This window comes from Sceloporus undulatus, chromosome 3, assembly GCF_019175285.1.
Source record: "Sceloporus undulatus isolate JIND9_A2432 ecotype Alabama chromosome 3, SceUnd_v1.1, whole genome shotgun sequence".
Lineage (NCBI taxonomy): Eukaryota > Metazoa > Chordata > Lepidosauria > Squamata > Phrynosomatidae > Sceloporus > Sceloporus undulatus.
Genome location: NC_056524.1, coordinates 3576563 through 3598692, shown reverse-complemented (window position 1 = coordinate 3598692; position 22130 = coordinate 3576563). Strand labels below are relative to the sequence as shown.

Here is a 22130-nt window from a genome sequence, read left to right as displayed (position 1 = left end):
TGGGGGAGAATGAAGGAATGAAAAAAGAAGATAAAGAAAGAATAATGAGAGGGGAAAGTGTGTGTATGTATGGAGTGAAAGAAGGAATGTAAGAAAAATAAGGGAAGAGAAGGAAAAAGGAAGGAGTGGATGGAGAAAGTTTATGTTGGAGAAAGAAGGGAGGAAAGAGAGAAAGAAAGAAAAGATTGAGAGAGGGACTGAAGAGGACTCTTAAGCATTATTCCTTCTACCAATGGCTCATGATAATATATTCTATTTACAATTTGTATAATATATGTTTGTAATATATATATATATATATATAGAGAGAGAGAGAGAGAGAGAGAGAGTATCTGAGGCTACATTTGTAGCTCTGCTTGTTTTAACTATGGTAGGCTACCTTTTGTTCTGGAGAAAAGACAGGATAGAAATAAACAGAACAACAAAACAACAGAACAGTATTTATTATGTATTGATATGTTGCCTCCCAGCACACAAAGCAGCTCAAATTATTACCCCTTTTTTCATTTATATACTCAAGTGCACTGTTTAAATGGGTTGCCAGCTGCCCTGGGTCCTGTACTAAAAGCAAAGAGGAGTATAATGTAAACAAACAAACAAAAATATTGATTTAATTTGCTTTAGTCCCTATTGTCGCTATTATTCCTAATTCCATTGTAGCCTGCTTTTCTTTCAGAACTGGGCCTTGAGCCAGGTTACTGAAATTAAAACAAGTACTGATAAAAAAGACTTGCAATGGCATTAGTAAAAATATACAATCAGTCACTTTTAAAAGGTAACAACCTTCTTTACAGGTTTTTAAACACAAACTGGAATTGTTGGCAGTGCTTTAAGTGTGTATTCCTGCATGGCCTTTGAGGTCTCCTTCTAACTCCAGGATTCTATCACTATGAAACTTTTACTTGTATTTCTTAAAGAGAATTGTAGTTTGTTTTCACTTTTAATAGTACACACACACACACACACACACACTTTTAGTTATATAGATGGACCCTATACTGGGAGAAAAATAGGATAATAAATAAATACAAAACAAATGAACAGCGTCGCATAATGGCTGAAGTTTCCATTGGGGAGGGTAAGGTATCCATGGTCTCTTTCTAGGCTGATTGACAGACTTCTTTTGTGTCCCATTCTTTAGGTGTGCATTGTGGAAGGCATATAACCTCGCATGGCTTGGCTCTGAACTGCTGCACCGACCTGACTTGGTTCAAGCACATAGTCCCCTGTGGACTGGAAGGGAAGGAGGTGACTTCCCTGAGCAAAGAACTGCAGAGACATGTCTCCGTTGAAGAAGTTACTGAGCCTTTCCTGGATGTATTTCAAGAGGTGTTTAAGTGCACTTTAATAGATGAATCTCCAGAATCAAAAGACGCCTGTTTAAGAGAATGACGGATGCACTGTTTTTACACATCCCTGGGAGCACAGAGTGCTTTTCCCTCCTTAAGATGCTGAAACATGCAACAGACTTTATATAATGAGAGTTATCCTCTGTTGTGTAAACATGATATATTGGCAATTGCCTGCCCAATAAATCATGGGAATGTTACCTGTTTGGAGAGAGAATTCAGGATTCTCTGGCCCAGAATTTTCAGTGTTGCCAATAAAGCTACAATTTCCAAGAATCTATGATAATTTAACTCAGCCTTTTAAAAAATTGTGGCATCCATAACAGGGTTGAAACATCTATTTTGTATCTGTTCAAGGGCCTAAAATGAGACCATGTGCCTTTGAATGTATGTTTGATTCAAACACTACTGTTCCTATTTATCTTTTCTTGGAAAATAATGCATATAAAAAGTAAGGGACTGTAGAGGCGATGGTGAGAGTGTAGTAAAGATGGGGAGGAAATCTTTCTGGAGGAAGCAAGATTGCCGTGTAATTCACTCTTGAGAATTATGGAATATGGTTTTCTGTCTTGGAAAAGAATAGCCCTTGATAAACATTCAGAATCCTGGTTTCTGTTTTTAATAGCAAAGCAAGTGTGTAGTAGTCATATAGGAAAATGACAGCACGATTGTAGGAAACAGGCTGCATCCACACTGCACAATTAATGCTGTTTAACACTGCCTTAACTGCCATGGCTCAATGCTATGGAATTCTGGGATTTGTAGTTTTGTGCGATGTTGGCTTCACTTTCAGCTCAAACTACACATCCCAGGATTCCATAGGATGGAGCTGTGGCAGATAAAGTGGGGTCAAATTGCATTAATTCTGAAGTCTGGAAGCAGTTGGAGTTAACAACTGTGTTAATATGTAGAAAGATTTTGCTGTATTTTCGACACAACATGAATTGGTTTTCTCTAACACACCTAAAACCCCCCAAAACTGTTTTCATCTTTACAAAAGGTGGAACAGCTGCAATCATCTGTCATCTTCTTTAGCCCCAGTAAACTAATAGACTAAGGACATATTTGTTTAAGTTGTCTCTACAATTTATAGAGTCCCTTCTAGTATGATATTGTATTTCTATATTTGTTATTTATTTTGTCATAATTACATCTCCCTTTCAGCATGCATATCCTCCAGTGTGGCTTACAGACAACAGAATTACAGTATATATCGATAAAACCCATGATAAATTGGATTGAAACTGGGTTGATGTTAGGAGTTGACATATTCCTATAGCAACTGAGGAGATGTATTTCCAGCGCTGGTGCTAATAGGGACAGAAGGAAGAGTTACAATGTTTTGCATTATCAACAAAGAGTGTGTGGACCATCAAGACACCCAATCGAGGAAAAGGCCAAATGCCACAAGGATTATTTGTGACTGGGAAAATGCTGTCAGCACAGAACATAAGGATATTTCATGAAAGAATCTTTTTGCACAAAACCCACAAATTGCACAAATGAATTTGCCACAAAAAAAGTCTTGAAGTATGAAAAATGGCTTTTAAATGGGGAGGACCCATTAAAAAAAAAGTTTGTTTTTCCATGCAAGAATGAAATAAGTGAAGATTCATATTCCTAGCTTCTAGCTGCCAAAGGAAAAGGATAAATGGTTGGCTTTACCAAGCAGGGCCTGGACAGGTAGAAAGAAAGCTTTGAGGTCCTAATGAAACATGGAGGCTGATGGGAGCCTTCAGCTTTTAGCGGAAACTCCTCCAGGGAATTTTGTGAGGAGGAGTGAAGATAGCAGGAAGGAACATCAAAACCTAAGTTATGTGAATGACACCATAATACTGGGGGAAGACATCACAGACTTGGAACAGTTACTAAGGAACATCGAAAGTGCAAAGGCAGGCTTGATGCTGAACATAAAGAAAACAAATGACTACAGAAATACACAAATTCAACCTAAACAATGAAGAAATAGAAATAGTTAAAGAATTCCCATACCTAGGATCAAACATTGATCAGAATGGTGACTGCAGTCAAGAAATAAGAAGACTAGGAATGGGAAGGGCCGCTATGAAAGAACTAGACAAGACCTAAAGAGCAAAGATAAAGAGTAAAGCTGGCATGAGATATAGTTTATTGTTTACTGTGTTTTTAATATATTGATGTTTTTATATTGTAAGTTTTACATGTTGTTAAACCACTTTGATCAATGGAAAAGCGGTATATAAATACAATATTATTATTATTATTATTATTATTATTATTATTATTATTATTATTATTATTATATACAACTGAGCACTAAAGTTAGGATTGTCGAAGCCATGGTATTATTCCCTATCATTATGTATGGATGTGAGAACTGGACAGTAGAGAAAGCAAACAGAGAAAACTCATTTGAGATGTTGTGCTGGAGAAGAGTGCTGAGGATGGATTCCTGTGTCCAGTGCACCACAATTCAAGAAGGACATGGAGAAGTTGAAATGTGTCCAAAGGAAGGCCACCAAAATGGTGAAGGGTCTGGAAACCATGTCCTATGAGGAAAGAGGGAGCTGGGGATGTTTAGCCTGGAGAAAAGAAGGTTAAAAGGTGATATGATAGCCCTGTTTAAATACTTGAAGGGATGTCATATTGAGGAGGGAGCAAGCTTGTTTTCTGCTGCTCTGGAGACTAGAACACAGAACTATGGATGCAAGTTACAGGAAAAGAGATTCCACCTCAACATTAAGAGAAACACAGAACATAAATACAAGATCACAAGAGTATAGTGGAGTCTCCTTTCTTGGAGGTCTTTAAACAGAGGCTGGATGCCCATCTGTCACAGGGAGTGCTTTGATTGTGAGTTCCTGCATGGCAGGGGGTTGGACTGGATGGCCCTTGTGGTCTCTTCCAACTCTATGATTTTATTCTTTCTTTGGAGGTCTTTAAACAGGCTGGATGGCCATCTTTTAGGGTGCTTTGATTGGTATTCCTGCATGGCCAGGTGTTGGACTGGATGGCTCTTGAGGTCTCTTCCAAGTCTATGATTCTATGATACTGGGGACAGCCAAAAAGACAAACAAATGGGTCTTTGAACAGATCAAGCCTGAAATCTCCTTAGGGGCCAAGATAACTAAATTGAGGCTGTCGTATTTTGACCACATAATGAGAAGATACGGATCACTAGAAAAGACAATAATGCTACAAAAGGTGGAGAGAGGTAGAAAGAGAAAAAGACCACATGTCAGATGGTTGGACTCTATTAAGAGGTCATGGCCTTGAATTTGCAGGACCTGAGCAGAGCAGTGGAAGATAGGGGTGCTTGGAGATGTCATCCACCATGAGTTAGGATCGACTTGAGGGCAGCTTACAACAACAAAAAAGTCCCAAACTACATTTTTTCCAAGCTCTGCAATGCAAGGATGAGACCCAACATAAACAACCAGCTCCTCCCAATAAGAGATGCCTCTGCCACTGCTGGGAGAGATCACCTGATCAATCATTCACAGAACATAAATACAAGATCACATTTTGCAAAAGAGGGAGGTGGTTGTCATATTTGTAAGGCTGCTGACGTCTGCTCAGGAACTCTGGATTGGCAATTCTTCCGTAAGTATTTCATGGCTTTACTTCTAGACTGTAAGAAGAAAGAAAGTTCATAACTTGATGTTATTTTGAGTGGCCACATGGAGGAAGGTTGCCAGTGGTTTCTCCTCTGTGGGAAGTGGAATGCGAGGGAAAGATCCACGCAAACGGATTTGGATGGGCTGCAAAGCAAAGGGAGGAGAAGTCGTAGGTTTGTGGAAGGAGTGGACACGTTGTGTTAACTAAACTGGAAGAGTTCTTTTAACTGCTTCACAGTAGCTTAGGAGAGGGATAGGGAGTTCTGGCAAAGGCTAAAGCTTTACTAACATCTATTGGTATGTGGGAACATGTTTGAAAGTGAAAGATGGGCAACTTCTATGGGCTTTGGGGTCAGTTTAGTGGTCAGGGGTTCACACATTGTCAAGAATGAAAAAATGGGGAGATGGAACCCAAAACAAAGTGGCTAAAATTCCATGTCTAGTTTTGATCCTGTGTGCACTTTAATAGTGTTAAACAGTAGGCCCTGTGACTGTTAATGTGATGTTCCTGGAGTTTTCCAAGACTTCATCACCATCATTGTATTTATATTCACAGTCCAGCTGTTTCCTGGGTTTGAGACTCAACAGTTAAAAGAGAGGCAGCTAAAAAATTTACACCGTACAAAAGTTACAATGTAGGCTAAGAATCCTCTGTTATGGCCTGCGGCATTTTAGCTGTTATTTTAGCTCCTTCCAAATATTGGCAAAACACCTCTGAGTATTCATTGCCAATGAAAACTCGTATGAAATTCAGGGGTTGCCATACATCGACAGGGGACTTGAAGGTGCATACATAGACACATACAAATTGCCTGGAGAATTTATCTAGGTTGCTTAGTTTTCCAGACTTTAAACATTCAAAGCCTTTTCTCAAATTAGCTTTACACCATTCATTAGTATCAGTCAAATTGCAGAAGATTTCAAGGTGGGGCTTCAGAGAATCTCTTCAAAGGTTCCAGCTGCCAGCCCTGGGTCCTTTTGCATCTGCCTTATGAATACATTAAGTTTGCATTTCATTGAGACCCTATGGCAGTGGTCCCCAAGCTTTTGGGGGCTACTGCCCTCTTTCCTGTTGGGCAACATCTCTGTCAATGACTTGGATGAAGAAACAGAAGGAGAGCTTATCAAATTTGCAGATGACACCAAATGAGGAGGAGTATCTAATACCCCAGAAGAGAGCATCAAGATTCAAAGTGACCTGAATAGATTAGAAAGCTGAGCCAAAGCTAACAAAATCAACTTCAACATGGAGAAATGTAAGGTACTGCACTTAGGGCAAAAAAATGAAATGCAGTCCTGGAAAGCAGCCAACAGAGCAGCTCCAAAACAAAACAGATTCCAAAACAAAAAGACTTCACACGGAATTTGTGGAACCATAGAATCATAGAGTTGGAAGAGACAGCAAGGGCCATCCAGTCCAACCCCCTTCTGCCATGCAGGAAATCCAGATCAAAGCATCCCTGACAGATGGCCATCCAGCCTCTGTTTGAAGACCTCCAAGGAGGGAGACTCCACTAAGTCTTGAAAGGCAGACTTACAGGCAAAGGCAAATGAATAATAATAAATAAATAAATAAATAATTTATTTATATACCGCCCTTCCTACAATCAGGGCGGTGCACAGCAAATCAAATACAATTTACAAAATACACATACAAATACAATAAAACTATTAAAACCCGTATTAAAACCCATTCTAACCAGCTACCACTGCTGTCAGAGGGGGGGGGGGGAGACTAGCTGGAACTTGTGTCTGGGAATGCTAGCTGGAACAGGAAGGTTTTTAATTCCTTCCTGAACTGGGTCAGGGAGGTGGCCAAGCGGAGCTCTATGGGCAGCGTGTTCCAGAGGGTCGGGGCAATGATAGTATATGACCTCCTTGCTGTGGAGGCTAGTCTAGCCCCTGGGACCCTCAGTAGTTGCTGCCCAGATGTTCTGAGGGTGCGGGGCGGAATGTATGGGGAGAGGCGGTCCTCTAGGTATCCTGAAGTCAGGAATCAGTCCGAGTATAAGCCAAAGGTCAAGCCAAGAGCAAAGATGGACAGTCCAGGTCAAGCATTCCAGAAAAGTAGTGTGGTTAGGTCAGTCCATAGTCAAAAGGTTCAAGCCAAGAAATTAATACCAAGTCAGGATGCAAGATGCTTTCTCCAGAGAACTCCGGTAGCTTCTGATGAAAGCCCTGGTGTCCTTCCCAGCCTTTAGTGCAAGAGGTCTTGATAAGTTGGTGTTTTTCATAAAGCCTCCTTGAGCACTAGAGGCATGCCCTTTCAGGATTGTCTCTAGCTAAAGATAGGTATGTGCTTGTCCTCCTCCTTATGTGGAGGGACTTAGGGAGCTAGAGATGTTTGGCCTGGAGAAGAGAAGGTTAGGAGGTAATATGATAGGCCTGTTTAAATATTTGAAGGGTGTCATATTGAGGAGGGAGGCAGCTTATTTTCTGCTGCTCCAGAAAACAGGACCTGGAACAATGGATGCAAGCTACAGGAAAAGAGATTCCACCTCAACATTAGGAGGAATCTCCTGACAGTAAGGGCTGTTTGACAGTGGAAGACGCTGCTGCCTTGGAGTGTGGTGGATTCTCCTTCTGTGGAGGTTTTTAAGCAGAGGCTGGATGGCCATCAGTCCCAGGGAGGGCTTTGAGGGTGGCTTCCTGCATGGTGGAAAGGGGTTGGATTGGATGACCCTTGGGGGAGCCTCCCAACTCTATGATTCTATGCCAATGGACCCCAGGTCCTGTAGCATATAGTACAGAGCAGGGGACTGGGAAAACCACTTTTGGGTATCCCTGCCCAAAAAAAACCCTATGAAAAATCCACAGGGTGGCCATAAGTTCACTTGGAGAGAAACACAAGCTACTGCTTAGAGGGCTTGATGGTTTCCAGACCTTTTACCATCTTGGTTGCCCTCCTCTGAACACTCTCCATCTTTGCCAATTACGCTCATGTAAATCCTAGTAATGATGACCTGCCAAGAGGGCCCTGGCTGTGATTTACACTTGTGTAGACCCATTGTGGCATAGTTGTTTGAACGTTGGACTATGACTGGAGACTGGAGTTCGATTTTCCGCTCAGTGATGAAACCCACTGTGTCTCCCTGGGCAAGTCACACTCTCTCAGCCTCAGGGGAAGGCAATGGCAAACCGCCTCTGAGCAAAGATTGCCAAGAAAACCCCATGATAGCTTTGCCTTAGGGTCTCCATAAGTCGGAAACGACTTGAAGGTACACAAGAAGAACAAGAAGACCCATCCTAGCTGGGTGCTGTCTTGTTCTTCTGCATCTCCTCCTAGAAGGTGACAGGCTGAGATTATCTCCTGGAACTGCCTGGATTTATGGGTTAAGCTCACTGCAAGGCAAATTGCAGGACATATTTCAGGATAATATACGCACCCCATGTTAGAACATTTTGTATAATTTTAGAGCACACTCCTAAGGTTTTGGCCTTAAGCTCCTTAAAGCAGGCGTGGACCGTACACCAAAGTCCTTTCCCCCTCCTGTTCCTTGGAATCATAAATGTATTTCATAACGCTAATGTGGAATCTCTCATTGCCAGATTAAAGGTCAGGAGATTCCCATCAAACTCTTGGGACAGAACGTAGGGAGAGGGAAGTTACATTTTCAATCCCATAGCTAGTAAGGCTTCTCTCGCTGCTGTCTTGCAGCCACTGTTACCCTTTTTGTGTAGGGCTGGTAGAACCTCCACCAACAGTTGCAATCTATCTTTAGTGCAGTGGACTCTTGGTATCTGCTGGGATTTGGTTCCAAGACTCCCATGAATAACAAAATCCATGGATACTCAAGTCCCATTAAATACAATATCCTAGTAAAATAGTGACCCTTATATAAAATAGCAAAATCAGGGTTTGCTTTTTTGGAACCTATATACATAGTTTATATAAAATGGCAAATCCAGGGATTGCTTTTGAGGATTTATATAGTTTATATAAAAAGGCAAATTCAGGATTTGCTTTTTGGGATTTATATTGTTTATGTGAAATGACAAAATCAGGGTTTGCTTTTTGGAGCCCATATAGTTGGACTTGTAACATTCTTATGTTTTCCTATTGATTGCCACTGTGTTGATATTGCTTATTGTTATTGTCTGCTTTATATGCTGGGGGGCTGGGAAGGGATTAGTTTGCTTTATATGGTATTTTTATTGTACTTCCACTGTTGCGAGCCGCCCGGATTCCTTGTTGGTTGGGCGGGATACAAATAAATTATTTACTTATTATTTATTTTACTATATAAAATGGCAAATCCAGGGTATCCTTTTTGGGATTTATATGGTTCATACAAAGTGGCAAAATCAGGGTTTGCTTGTTGGGATTGATATAGTTTGTGGATGCTTGAATCAATGGATAAAATATCCGTGGATATGGAGGGCTAACTGTAAATTTAGTTAATTTGGTTTATTTGGGGAAATGCTTACCTTGGCTCTGTGAGAGGGGTAAAAGCCAGGCACAAGGTCCAGCACCAACTATACCAGTCTGGAGAATTATATAGACAGTAACACACACACAGAGATCACTTATTCAAACTTACAGCATACATTGCTGACCAAATACCAAAGGATGTGTTATGGACTTTACAACTGTTGGAAGATTTTTGCATTCTCTTTCCCCCTCCTTAGATAGATAGGGATTTCCTGCAGGCAAACTTCTCTCTCTCATTCAAACTAACAATGTGATTTAGATCACTCCTTCTTTGGGACTAACAAACATTAAAGATTTTTTCCTGCCTTGTTGGGTCCTTCATCTTCCTTCTCCATCAACGTTCATTGGAAAGATCGTGACATAAATATTTCTTCTTAACCTGAATTATTCAGTAGCTACATTAAAGCCACTAGTAAACTTTTGTTTGAACTGCAAACTACTTGTGTTGTTTTTGAGTCAGTCTCAGTTCTTAAGGAAGTAGAGCTAGACAAGGACACCTTTTCTGCTATTCTGCTGATTTTAAAGCTAGACCCTAACAAGGCTTAGCTTTGACATTTTTGATATTTCAATTTTTTTTGTTTCCTATCTGAATGAAGCCTTAGGAAACTCAAATCGCTCTACAACAATACCTAGACAAGATCCGGAGCCTGTTTGGGGATACACAAGAGATGGAAGGGGGATTCTGGTCTTGTGGGATTGGGCAGAACTCATCCTTTGGCTTGTCAGTGTCCATCTGAAATGCAGAGTGTGAGGTGTATGTGTGTTTGTGTGCCAGTGCTCCTCTATAGTAAGCACCTCTATTTCCCATCTTTCTGCACAGATGTGGGTATGTGCCCCATCCCAGTGGTCTCCCAGTGTCCTAGTCCAACACTGAAACCACTACACCATATTGAATCTCTACATTAGCACTTTAATAATAATAATAATAATAATAATAATAATAAACTGTTTATTTATATAGCGCTTTTCCTTGAGATCAAAGCGGTTCACATCAGATAAAACCATAACAGCATCGTAATACAATATAAAACAGTTAAAACATTGATGTACAGGTATAACTATACCATAACATTATTTAACATTAAAAATTATACAATTAAAACTTTAAGATGTCCAGTATCATAATCTAATAGGGGAATGTTCTTTAACGGGTGCTGTAGGTCCATCATATGGCACCTTGCAAAGAAGCTAATAAAATGTGGGCTAGACAAGGCAACTGTTACATGGATCTGTAACTGGCTGACTGGCCAAACACAAAGGGTGCTCAACAATGGCTCCTTTTCATCCTGGAGAGAAGTGACCAGTGGGGTCCCACAGGGCTCTGTCCTGGGCCCAGTGCTATTCAACATCTTTATCAATGACCTGGATGACAGAATTGGGGGCATACTTGTCAAATTTGCAGATGATACCAAATTAGGAGGAATAGCTAATACTCCAGAGGACAGGATCAAGATTCAAAATGACCTGAATAGACTAGAAAGCTGGGCCAAAGCTGACAAAATGAAATTAAGCACAGAGAAATGTAAGGTATTGCACTTAGGGCGGAAAAATAAAATGCACAGATATAGGATTATGGGGGACACCTGGCTGAATGAGACTTATACGTGTGAAAGGGATCTAGGAGTCCAAGTAGACCACAAATTGAACATGAGTCAACAGTGCGATGCAGCAGCTAAAAAGGCCAATACAATTTTAGGCTGCATCAATAGAAGTATAGTGTCTAGATGGCGCAGTGGTTCAATGCCTGTACTGCAGCCATTCACTCAAAACCACAAGGTTGCGAGTTCAAGACCAGCAAAAGGGCCCAAGCTCGACTCAGGCTTGCATCCTTCCGAGGAGGGAGCTAAAATGAGGACCCAGACTGTTGGGGGCAAATTAGCTTACTTGCTCATTAGCTTACTTGCTGTTCACCGCTATGATCTTTGGAATAGCAGTATATAAATAAAACAAATTATTATTATTATTATTAGATAAGGAAAGTAATAGTGCCACTATATTCTGTTTTGTCAGACCTCACCTGGAATATTGTGTCCAGTTCTGGGCACCACAATTCAAAAAGATATTGAGAAACTGGAGTGTGTCCAAAGAAGGGCAACTAAAATGGTGAAGGGCCATGTTTCTCTATGAGGAATGACTCAGGGAGCTGGGGATGTTTAGCCTGGAGAAGAGAAGGTTAAGAGGTGATATGATAGCCCTGTTTAAATATTTGAAGGAGTGTCACATTGAGGATGGAGCAAGCTTGTTTTCTGCTGCTCCAGAGAACCAGGAAACCAAGCTCCAGGAAAAGAGATTCCACTTCAACATTAGGAGGAACTTCCAGACAGTGAGGGCTGTTCAACAGTGGAACAAACTCCCTTGGAATGTAGTGGAGGACACCCCTCCTTGGAGGTCTTTAAACAGAGGCTGGATGGCCATCTGTCAGGGATGCTTTGATTGTGAGTTCCTGCATGGTAGAATGGGGTTGGACTGGATGGCTCCTTGTGGCCTCTTCCAACTCTGTGGTTCTGTCCTGGGATTTGTAGTTTTGCAAAGTTCGTTTTCTCAGCTGAAGAGGAGGAATAACAGACCCCAACATTCTGTTGGAGGGAGCCATGGCAGCTAAAAGCTGGGTAAAATAGCATTATTTTGGCAGTGTAGATGCAGTGTGAAAAAGCACCTCTCTCAGGGTGCATCTCACACAGTAGAAATGATGCAGTTTGACACTGCTTTAAGAGCTGTTGCTTCATCCTATAAAATCCTGGCATTTGTAGTTTGACACGGTCCTTAGCCATCTCTGCCAAAGAGCGCTGGTGACTCTCCAAAGTACCATACCCCTTAAAGTGGTGTGAAGCTGCATTAGTATTCCTACAGTCACTGCACTCCCCCAATCGGTCTTAGGCTGCATCTGCACTGCAGATACAGTGCAGTTTGGCACCACTTTAAGTGCTCTTAGCTCCATCCTAGAGAATGCTTGGGATCTGTAGTTTTAGAGAAGAGTTTCACCATCTCTTCCACAAATCCCAGGGTTACCCAGGATGTCTGCAGGGGTGGAGCCAGGGCAGTTTAAGCGATGTCAAACTGCATTATTCCTACAATGCAGACGCACCCCAAGTCAGTGTTATGCTGCATCTGCACTGCAGAAATCCATGGGATCTGTAGTTTTACAAGGGCTTCAACTTTCCTCCTCCTCCAAACTACAAATCCCAGGGTCTCTGCAGGGATGGAGCCACCAGGGTAGTTAAAGTGGTGTCAGACTGCATTATTCCTACAGTAGAGGCACATAAACCTTCCCCCACCCCCATGGGATTTCTGCCTGAAGCTGCCCCATTGCTGGAAGGCAGGGAGGGAAGAAGGAGGTCCGGCTCCGCCTTGAGCCCTGGGTTCCCGGTGCGAGACATGCGCCGCTTCAGAAAGCAGCAGCAGCAGCAGAGGAAAGCCAGTGCGGTTGGAAGAGGAGGAGGAAAAGGAAAGCCCAGAGGTGAGCAGAGCAGGATCATGGAGGGGTCGTCCAGCAGGCATTTTCCTTCCAAGGGAATCATTGAGAATCATTGGAGAAAGGGAATACTTGCCCATAGGGAAACATTGGGGAATATTTGCCCATAGAGAATAATAGAAGACTTGTCCATAGAGAACCATTGGAGAATACTTGCCCATAAAGAATGATAGGAGGATACTTGCCCATAGAGAATAACAGAAGAATACTTGCCCATAGAGAATATAGAAGGTGGGTTTCTAAAACATTCAACACACAAAAAAGGAATCCATAAGTGATTGTGGGCAAGTATTCGCCAATGATTCTCTATGGGCAAGCATGGTTTCCTTATGGGCAAGGACTGTCATTTCTTTTACTAGGTCCCCTCTTAATGCTTCTGAGCCAGAGTTTCTTAATTTCCAGCCTGTATGAGTTTTAATCACCAAACAAGGAGGAGTAGCTAATACCTCAGAGGAGAGGATCCAAATTCAAAGTGACCTCAATAGATTCAAAAGCTGGGCCAAAACTAACAAAATGAACTTCTACAGGGTGAAAGGTAAGATACTGGACTTAGCTAGAAAAAATGAAATGCACAGATATAGGATGGGGGTACCCACTTGGTTTAAGGAGACTTATATGTGTGAAAGGGATCTAGGATCCTTAGTAGACCACAAGATGAACAGTGTGATGCGGCAGCTAAAAAGGCCAATGCGATTTTAGGCTGCATCAATAGAAGTATAGTGTCTAGATCAAGAGAAGTAATAGTGCCACTCTATTTTGCATTGGTCAGGTCCCACCTGGAATACTGTGTCTAGTTCTGGGCACCATAATTCAAAAAGGATGTTGTCAAGTTGGAGTGTGTCCAGAGGAGGATGATAAAAATGGTGAAGGGTCTGGAAACCATACCTTATGAGGAGAGACTTAGGGAGCTAGGCGTGTTTAACCTGGAGAAGAGAAGGTTAAGAGATGATATGATAGCCCTGTTTAAATATGTGAAAGGGTGGAGCAAGCTTGTTTTCTGCTGCTCCAGAGAATAGGACACAGAGCAATAGATGCAAGCTCCAGGAAAAGAGATTCCACCTCAACATTGGGAGGAACTTCCTGAGACGGTAAAGGCAGTTCGACAGTGGAACACACTCCTTCCTTGGAGGTCTTTAAACAGAGGCTGGAGGCCCATCTGTTGGGGTGTGTGTGTGCTTTGATTGTGAGTTCCTGCATGGCAGGTTGTTGGACTGGATGGCCCTGGGGTCTCTTCGAACTCTATGATTCTGTGATGAAGAAGCCAGAGCCTCGAAAGCTTGCAACATATTTTCTGCATTTCAGTTGGCCCCATAAAGGTATGGCTGTTTTGTTGGATGTTAGATTATTGTAGATTATTCCACAGTTGTATCCCTTTTGGTCTTCTGCACCAGTTTTTTTGGATTCCTCTGAGGAATCTGGGGACTGTAGTTCAGGGTAGTTTAGTGGCGCTGAGAATGGCATTCCAGATGCCTATCTTCTCTCTGCCCAGCTCTTGCTCTAAAAAGTTGGGAGTGAGGATGATTATCAAAGCACTTTAAGGTTAGTGTCTAGTATATGCTTTGTCTGCAACAGAAGATGTTGCCTTCCATCATAAATTGGCTTTAGGTTTCAGTGTGGTATTTTAAGCAGCTATCCAAAATGTTAAAGTTTAGCAGCTCCTAAATAGGACCAACAACTTGGATACCTGCTTTACACTTCAGTCAAGAATATAGGGTGCCTCTAGAAATAATGCAACTTGTTCCCAGTTTAAGTGCTGTAGTGCCATCTTAAGGGATCCTGGGATTTGTAGTTTTACCAGATCTTGAGCCTTCTCTGCCAAAGAGTGCTGGTGCCTCACAAAAATACAAATCCCAGGATTTTGTAGGATGGAGTTTTTTCTACAGCATAGAGTACGGATTTACCACCCGCAATGCCCCAAAACTCACCATCATTGAGAGTAACTTGTAGTATATTAGTTTTTGGATTAATGCAGTGGGTGTGAGTTGGCAGTTCTTTTGAAAGTTCTGTTGTTGTTATTAAAAAAGGAAAGCGCTTTGGGGCATCTTAGAGGGTTTTTTTCTAATGACCCTAAGGCAAACCCTGTTGCAGAGTTTCTTGACAAGATTTGTTCAGAGGAGGTTTGCCATTGCTTTCCCCTGAGGCTGAGAGAGTGTGACTTGCCCAAGGGCACCCAGTGGGTTTTATGGCCGAGTGGGGATTCAAACCTTGGCCTCCAAAGTCTAGTCCAACACTCAAACCACTACACCATGATGGCTCTCTGAAACTTACTCAAATGCAAAGGACAGAGCTTTTTAAAAAGGAATCATTTTGTAAAAGTCAACTCAGGTTGCATCTGCACTGCAGAAATAATGCCGTTTGACACCACTTTAACTCCTGTGGCTCCATCCACTGGAATTCTGCGATTTCTAGTTTGTTGTGGCACTAAAGCTTTCATTGCAGGGGTTAGACTGGATGGCCCTTGCGGTTTCTTCCAACGCTATTATTCTATCATCTTATGACAGAGAAAGCTAAATGTGTCACATAGTTACAGATCCCATACAAATTCCACAGCATGGCAGTCAAAATGACATCAAACTGCATTAATTCTGCAGTGCAGATTAGACCTCAGATTAATACGGAAAGGGATCTTGTTGCACTATCTTCGACGTAGCCACAACTTTTGCTCGTTTAGTCTCAAAGGTACTACAAGATCCCTTTGCAGACTGATATTCCATACTAACATGGGTATGGCTTTAGCCATACTGCAGAAATAATCCAGTTTGACACCACTTTAACCTGGCTCAACGGTATGGAATTCTGGGAACTGTAGTTTGTTGTGGCCCCAGTCTCTCTCTGTGTTGGTGTTATGCAACCCTGTATGTGACCCTTGCAGAAGCGTGGCTGGAGGAAGGAGGACGGTGGTTTTTCTCAGCCTCTTGCTCTCCTGGCAGGTGGCAATGATGAAACCAGAGAGCTTTGTTTGCGCAAATCGGGGAAAGTACACAGTCCTGGCGATCCTTGAAATGTGCAGTTAATTCCCCTCAGTCAACAATCCAGATAAGAGAGCTGCCGAAGGAAAGCGGCCTCAGACGTCAGCGTTGCTCCCAGAAAGAGGGAATAGCTGTAGTGGTTGGAAAGACAGGTAAAAGTGGAAGCCAATGGATCTTTGAAAGGTTGGTTCCCTGGGCTGGTCAGCGGCTGGGATCCTGTGGGTGATCCTACGCATGCACATGCTCCCCTATAGAAGTTGATGGACATTTTTGTCTGATGCAAAAGGTTCTGATGTTTGGTCCAAGGTTGGGGAAATGACATTGCCAGTGCCATGTCCTTGCACATAAAATGTACATGGTGCATTGAGGCAACTGGGTGCCTTTGGTTTCTGACCACATCATACATTTGAAAGGGCTAGTCAGCAGCTACGATTCTGTGGGTGATCTTATGCTCCCGTATAGAGTTCGATTGCCATTTTTATCTGATGCAAAAGGTCCAATGTTCAGTCCAAGGTTGGGGAAGTGGCACTGCCCGTGTCGTGTCCTTGTGCATTCAGATGTGTATGGTATATGGAGGCTCCTGGGTGCATGTGGTTTCTGACCACATCATACATCGGAAAGGGCTAGCCAGCAGCTTGGATCCTGTGGGTGATCTTCTACATGCACATGCTCCCATACAAAATTAAATCAACATTTTTGTCAGATGCAACAGGTTCTGATGTACAGTCCAAGGCTCGGGAAGTGGCATTGCACATGCTGTGCCCTTGTGTATTCAGATGTGCATGGTGCATGGATGCTCCTGGGTGTAATTAGCTTACATTTTGTAAACCGCTTAGGGAGTGCTTAAGTGCACTGATAAGTGGTATACAAATGTACTTGCTATTGCTATTGCTATTTGGTTGTGCATTCACCTGCACGCTTGCTGCCTCAGTTCAGTTGTACAGCATTGTCATTTGTCTTGTCCTGCTGGGGAGACTCATAAGCATATGCCCATCTTTTGCCTTCCTATGTCTCTTTCCTGGAGGGATTGTTGTACATCTTAGAGCTAACGTCTGGAATCCTGTTAGGGACTTAAGTCATCATAAGCGGATGCATGTCTACAAAATTAGAATTTGGCATTTTTGTAAAGTCCGTATGCAGTAAAGGGTGGCTGTAAAGTTATGGAGAGGAGCCAGCAAAGTGACCAATGGGTACTGGAATTGATGGCACGTTGAGACTGAAACACAACAGGGCTGATGCATGTTCATAGAATCAAATCGAATCGAATCATAGAATCACAGGGATGGAAGAAACCACAAGGACCATCCAGACCAACACTGTTCTGCTATGCAGGAACTTTCAATCAAAGCACCCCCAAGAGATGGCTGTCCAGCCTCTATTTAAAGACTTCCAAAGAAGGAAATTCCAACACACTCCAAGGGAGCATTTTCCACATTGGGACCATTGTGTATTGGGGCACCAGCTAGAGAGTGTCAGTGCACACTGGTCAAGTTTGATGTGCATTGGGACACTCTTGCCATTGTCTTGTTAAAGCATCTTTGCAATTTACTCCCAGGGTTTCTGAATGCCTTTGCCAGGTGGCTAAGTAGATCTAAAGTTACAGAATGTAGACCATGGAGAGGATACTGGACAATAACTTTCCCCATCTTGACCACAAGTAACTTGGTCACATGTGTCTGTGAGATGCTGCAGAGAGGAAATCAAAATCTTTTATTTTTTTGCACCCAGACACTCTCTAGGTTTATTTTATTTCGAGAAAGCTTTATTTGGACATGTTTTAAGATCTCCCAGGGCCATTTTAGGTCCAGGAGAGGACTTTCTGGAACAACAGGAAGGGATCAGATGTCCTGTTTACTTCTTTTTTTTTTTTAAAAGGCCTCTCCTGGGATGCATCTGCACTGCAGACTTAATGCAGTTTGATTATGCTTTAACTGTCTTGGCTTTAGTTCGGTGAGCTATTTTGTCTTCTCTGTCAGAGAGCTCTGGTGCCACATTGTTTGTTGTTGTGTGCTTTCAGGTTATTTCTAATTTAGAGCAACCCTAAGAGAAACTGATCATGGGTTTTTCTTGGCATGTTTCTTCAGAGGTGGTTTGCCATTGCCATCCTTTGAGGCTGAGAGAGCGTAACTTTGCCAAAGTCACCCGGTGGGTTTCCATGGCCGAGCTGGGGTTCGAACTCTGGTCTCCAGAGTCATAGTCCAACACTCAAACCCTTGCACCATGGTGGCTCTTTTTCTGGTGCCACAGCAAACAACAAATCCCAGTGTCCCATAGCACGGAGCCAGGGCATTTAAAGCAGTGACAAACTGGATTATTTCTGCAGTCCGGATGCATCTGAAGATTCCTGCCAAGGTGGAAGGGCCAAGTGCAGGCCTACATTGGAGATCCCGTTTCTCCTCTAGCAGCAATTGGCATTGTGTTGGCATTCCCCCATTCTGCAGGAAGGGAGGAAAAAGGTGATTTTTGGCCAAAGAAGGGTGTACTAGGCGTTCCTTCCAAGCAGCTCTTGGGCCGGACACGGAGTTACTGGCCAGAAATTCAGTTTTTTATCAGCATTTCTTTTTCCCTGTTCCTCCGACTCCAAACAATGGTGGCATTGAGAGAATACAAAAGGCGGTGGCTTTGAGGCAGGCCACGTTCTGCTTTATGCACTGATTCTATGTAGGTTTTGGACAGATTTTTAAAAACCTTCTATGTAGGTTTTGGACTGATTTTTGTAAAAATTGGCCTTTTTTGGACTATATCTCCCAGTCTCCAAGCCAGCATCACCTATTACATTACCTGAGTCTGAGAAAATTGCTTTTTTTTTTACTATATCTTCCAGCATCCTCAAGCCAGCTTGGTCAGTCTTTCATAATATGATCAGAGGTTGGAAAGCATACATGTTTGGAGTATATTTCCAGAGGTTGGAGAAATTACTCTTTTTGGACCACATCTCCCAGAATCCCCAAACCAGCATAACAAGTGGTTCCTATTACATTTCCAGAGGTTGGAAAACATACTTGTTTGGACTACAGCTCCAAGAATCCTCAAAGCAGCCTAGCCAGTGGGTCTTATTATATTACCAGAGGCTGGAAAGAGTTACTTTTTTGGACTACACCTCTGCATTGGAGAAACAATCCAGTTTGATACCACTTCAACTGCCCTGGCTCAATGCTGTGAAATTCTGGGAACTGTAGTTTTGTGAGACTTTGAGCCTTCTCTGTCAGAGAGCCCTGGTGCCACAACAAACTACAAATCCCAGAATTGCATAGCACTGAACCATAGCAGTCAAAGTTCTGCCAAAACTGCATTATTTCTGTAGTGCGGATGCAGCCCTGCTGGAAGCAATTGGTTTTTAAAGCTCCTTTAAATTCAGATAGCATATTCAGCTGTCGAATATTTTCTGGCAGGTCATTCCACCATTTTGGGGCAGCTGAAGAAAAAATATTCTGACTTTTCCTAAATAATAATAATAATAATAATAATAATAATAATTTATTTTTATCCTGCCTCTCCGGTTGGATCAAGGCAGCTTCCAATAAGAATGAAATATAATACAGAATGCAATAAAATACCCAATAAAACCCATTATCCCTCCTTCCAACATAACACTTGAAATGCCCAGTTAACAGTAACAATGGTAAATAATATCCAATGATAAAATTGGAATTATAGGAATATTATATTATAGGACTATTATAGGACCTATAATAGGTCCTGGGCTCTGTCTCAAAGCAAGGCGTGTTATCTCTGTTCTGAGTCTGCCGCTTTCGTGATATTAGGTAATATTATTTGTGCATTACCAGGAGAGCAATGAAACTTTTCATTTTATGTTTGCAAAGCCCTCAGAAAAAATCTTTGTGCAAACAGAGCGGAGGAGCCATCGCGAACTGGTTCCTCTGCATGGCATTCGGATTCTGGCTTGTTCTTTAAAAAATGTGGTTATTGCATGTTAAAGTGACTCAAAGGGATTTATTGTGGATTGACTCTGAATTAAGGCGAGCCGGTCTTGCAGGGCGACCAGATGTCCTAACTGCAAAGGAGGACAAGGCACTGCAGAATGTAGGACACTCAAAAATGTAGGACGTGACCAACTAAAGGCTAAAAAACCTCTAATACATAACTACAAATTCTTGCTTCTTGGGAGTTTATCACACAGGGGCTAATTTTGGCATTAAAGAGAGATTAAAGCACATTTAAAGCATCCCACAGATACAGTGAAAAGGGCGAGTAATTGCACGAATGGTTATCCCACACAATTGTGCAAATAAAGTGATATTGGAAACACATGGTTGCTGGAATCCCGAAAGTAAAAAGATGTGCCTGAATTCTTCTTTGTGACCACTTTAATGGCAGTTTTAATGCAACGCCGTGTGTAGTAGTTTTGTGTAATTACGTGGTTTTTCCGGGATATTTGCAGGATAAACTCCCAATCCCCTTCGTCGTGTGATGAACTCCATAGTCATGCACAAGATGGAGGACATTTTGGGCTGAAGGCTGAAATGGAGGACACGACCAAATAAAAGCTAAAAGCATCGTATTACTGTCAATTCCCTCAAAATGGAGGGCATTTTGGAATCCGAAGGCTGAAATGGAGGGCATGTCCTGGAAAAAAGGCGGATGCCTGGTCACCCTGCTATCAGGGGGATTCCTTGATAGAAATTAATCTGAAGAGGTTGGCCACCACTGCCTTCCTTTAAGGCTGAGAGAGCGTGGCTGTCCCAGGGTCAGCCAGTGGGTTTCCATGGCTGTGTAAGGTCCAAAGCTTTTCCCATTTTTGGGAGGGAGGTGGCATATAGGTCTCCTTCCTTGGAGGTCTTTAAGCAGAGGCTGAATGGCCATCTGTCAGTGGGGATGCTTTGATTGAGAGTTCCTGCATGGCAGAACAATGGGGCTGGACTGGATCAGGGCCCTTGGGGTCTCTTCCAACTCTATGATTCTCTTCTGTGATTAATAAATGCTCAAACCACTGCACCACCAAGTCTCCCACAATACACGCCTTCAAGTTGATCCTGATGTATGGTTACCCTACCCAGGGTTTTAGTAATACTGATGTTTAATTCCTTTTTAACTTTTGTAAATTAATATTTTGTTGTTGTTGTTGTTGTTGTTGTTGTTGTTGTTGTGTGACTTCAAGTCATTTCTCACTTTTGGCAACCCTAAGGCAACTCTGTCATAGGGTTTGCTTGGCAAGATTGGCTGAGGGGAGGCCCGCTCGGCCTTTTCTTGAGGATGAGAGAGTGTGACTTGAGGATGAGAGAGTGTGACTTGACCAAAGTCACTCAATGGGTTTCAATGGCTGAGCGTGGAATCGAACCCTCATATCTAGAGTCGTAGTCCAGCACTCAAACCATGAGAACATACTGGCTCCAAATTGATATTTTAGTTCAAACTTTTTATTATTATTATTATTATTATTATTATTATTATTATCATTATATTAAAAAGTATATCAAATAAATAATCCAACAAATAATAGTCAACATAAAACTAACAAATGTACTGACAAACATATAGCATCAGTACATCAGTCATTCCATACACTTGGTACTTCCTTTAACCAACCCTTCAGCAATTCATACCACTTTCTTTTCTGCACATCTTATTTCAGTCTTAGCTTAACTTAAGCCAATCTCCCCTTCAAATCTCTACAGCTCAACCAGGGCTATGATGATCTTATCACTATCTATTTTCTTATTCTTTCCCATTCCCCCCTCCATAATTTTAGTTGGAAAAAGAAATTATTTTAAGCTGCCTTGGATCCTATTTTGGGAGAAAGGTGGGATAGAAGTGCAATAAATAAATAAATAAATAATAAAACTATTTTAGGCTACAGTCCTAAAAGTAGACATATAAGAAGGGCATTTAAGACCCATTGAACACCATGGGACTTCTGAGTAGACAAGAGACAGGATTGCATTGGAAGGGATGGAATAAAAAAGCATGCCAACTCCTTCTTTGGAGGCTTTTAAACAGAGGCTGGATGGACATCCATCAGAGGTGCTTTGATTGTGTATTCCTGCATGGCAGAAATGGGTTGGACTGGATGGCCCTTGGGGTCTCTTCCAACTCCACGATCCTCTGTCATTTTAACTCTTGCCGGATCATGTGGGTCTTGTTTTTGTACTCCCTGCCCAGCGAAGGACCTGATCCTGCTTGCAAAACCCATAAATCATAACTGGCACATTCCTGGTAATTGCTTAAATTATAATGTTTAGGGGACATCGCTCTGAGGTTAGATCGAAAGTGGAAAACCACAGGGATTTTTGGAGAACGCAAGGGAGGGATTCTTTTAAATACTGTAGTAGTTTCATAACATTTTAATTATCT

The 22130-nt window shown here is 42.1% G+C and overlaps 2 protein-coding genes across 7 annotated transcripts in view; both read left to right on the top strand.

The window, feature by feature from the left end:
* LIPT2 (lipoyl(octanoyl) transferase 2) overlaps window positions 1–2411 on the top strand; it is a 350867-nt gene extending 348456 nt beyond the window's left edge. The window contains exon 2 of the mRNA XM_042458851.1: window positions 1142–2411. Within this exon, the coding sequence (XP_042314785.1) occupies window positions 1142–1392 (251 nt within the window). The 3' untranslated portion in view covers window positions 1393–2411. The remainder of the gene's footprint in view (window positions 1–1141) is intronic.
* Window positions 2412–4460: 2049 nt separating this feature from the next.
* Window positions 4461–22130, top strand: part of KCNE3 (potassium voltage-gated channel subfamily E regulatory subunit 3) — a 23324-nt gene continuing 5654 nt past the window's right edge. The window contains exon 1 of one of the 6 annotated variants that reach the window (XM_042461122.1): window positions 4461–4931. The gene's annotated coding sequence lies outside the window, so the exon portion shown is untranslated. The other 5 variants (XM_042461123.1, XM_042461124.1, XM_042461125.1 and 2 more) reach the window with 5 other exon arrangements.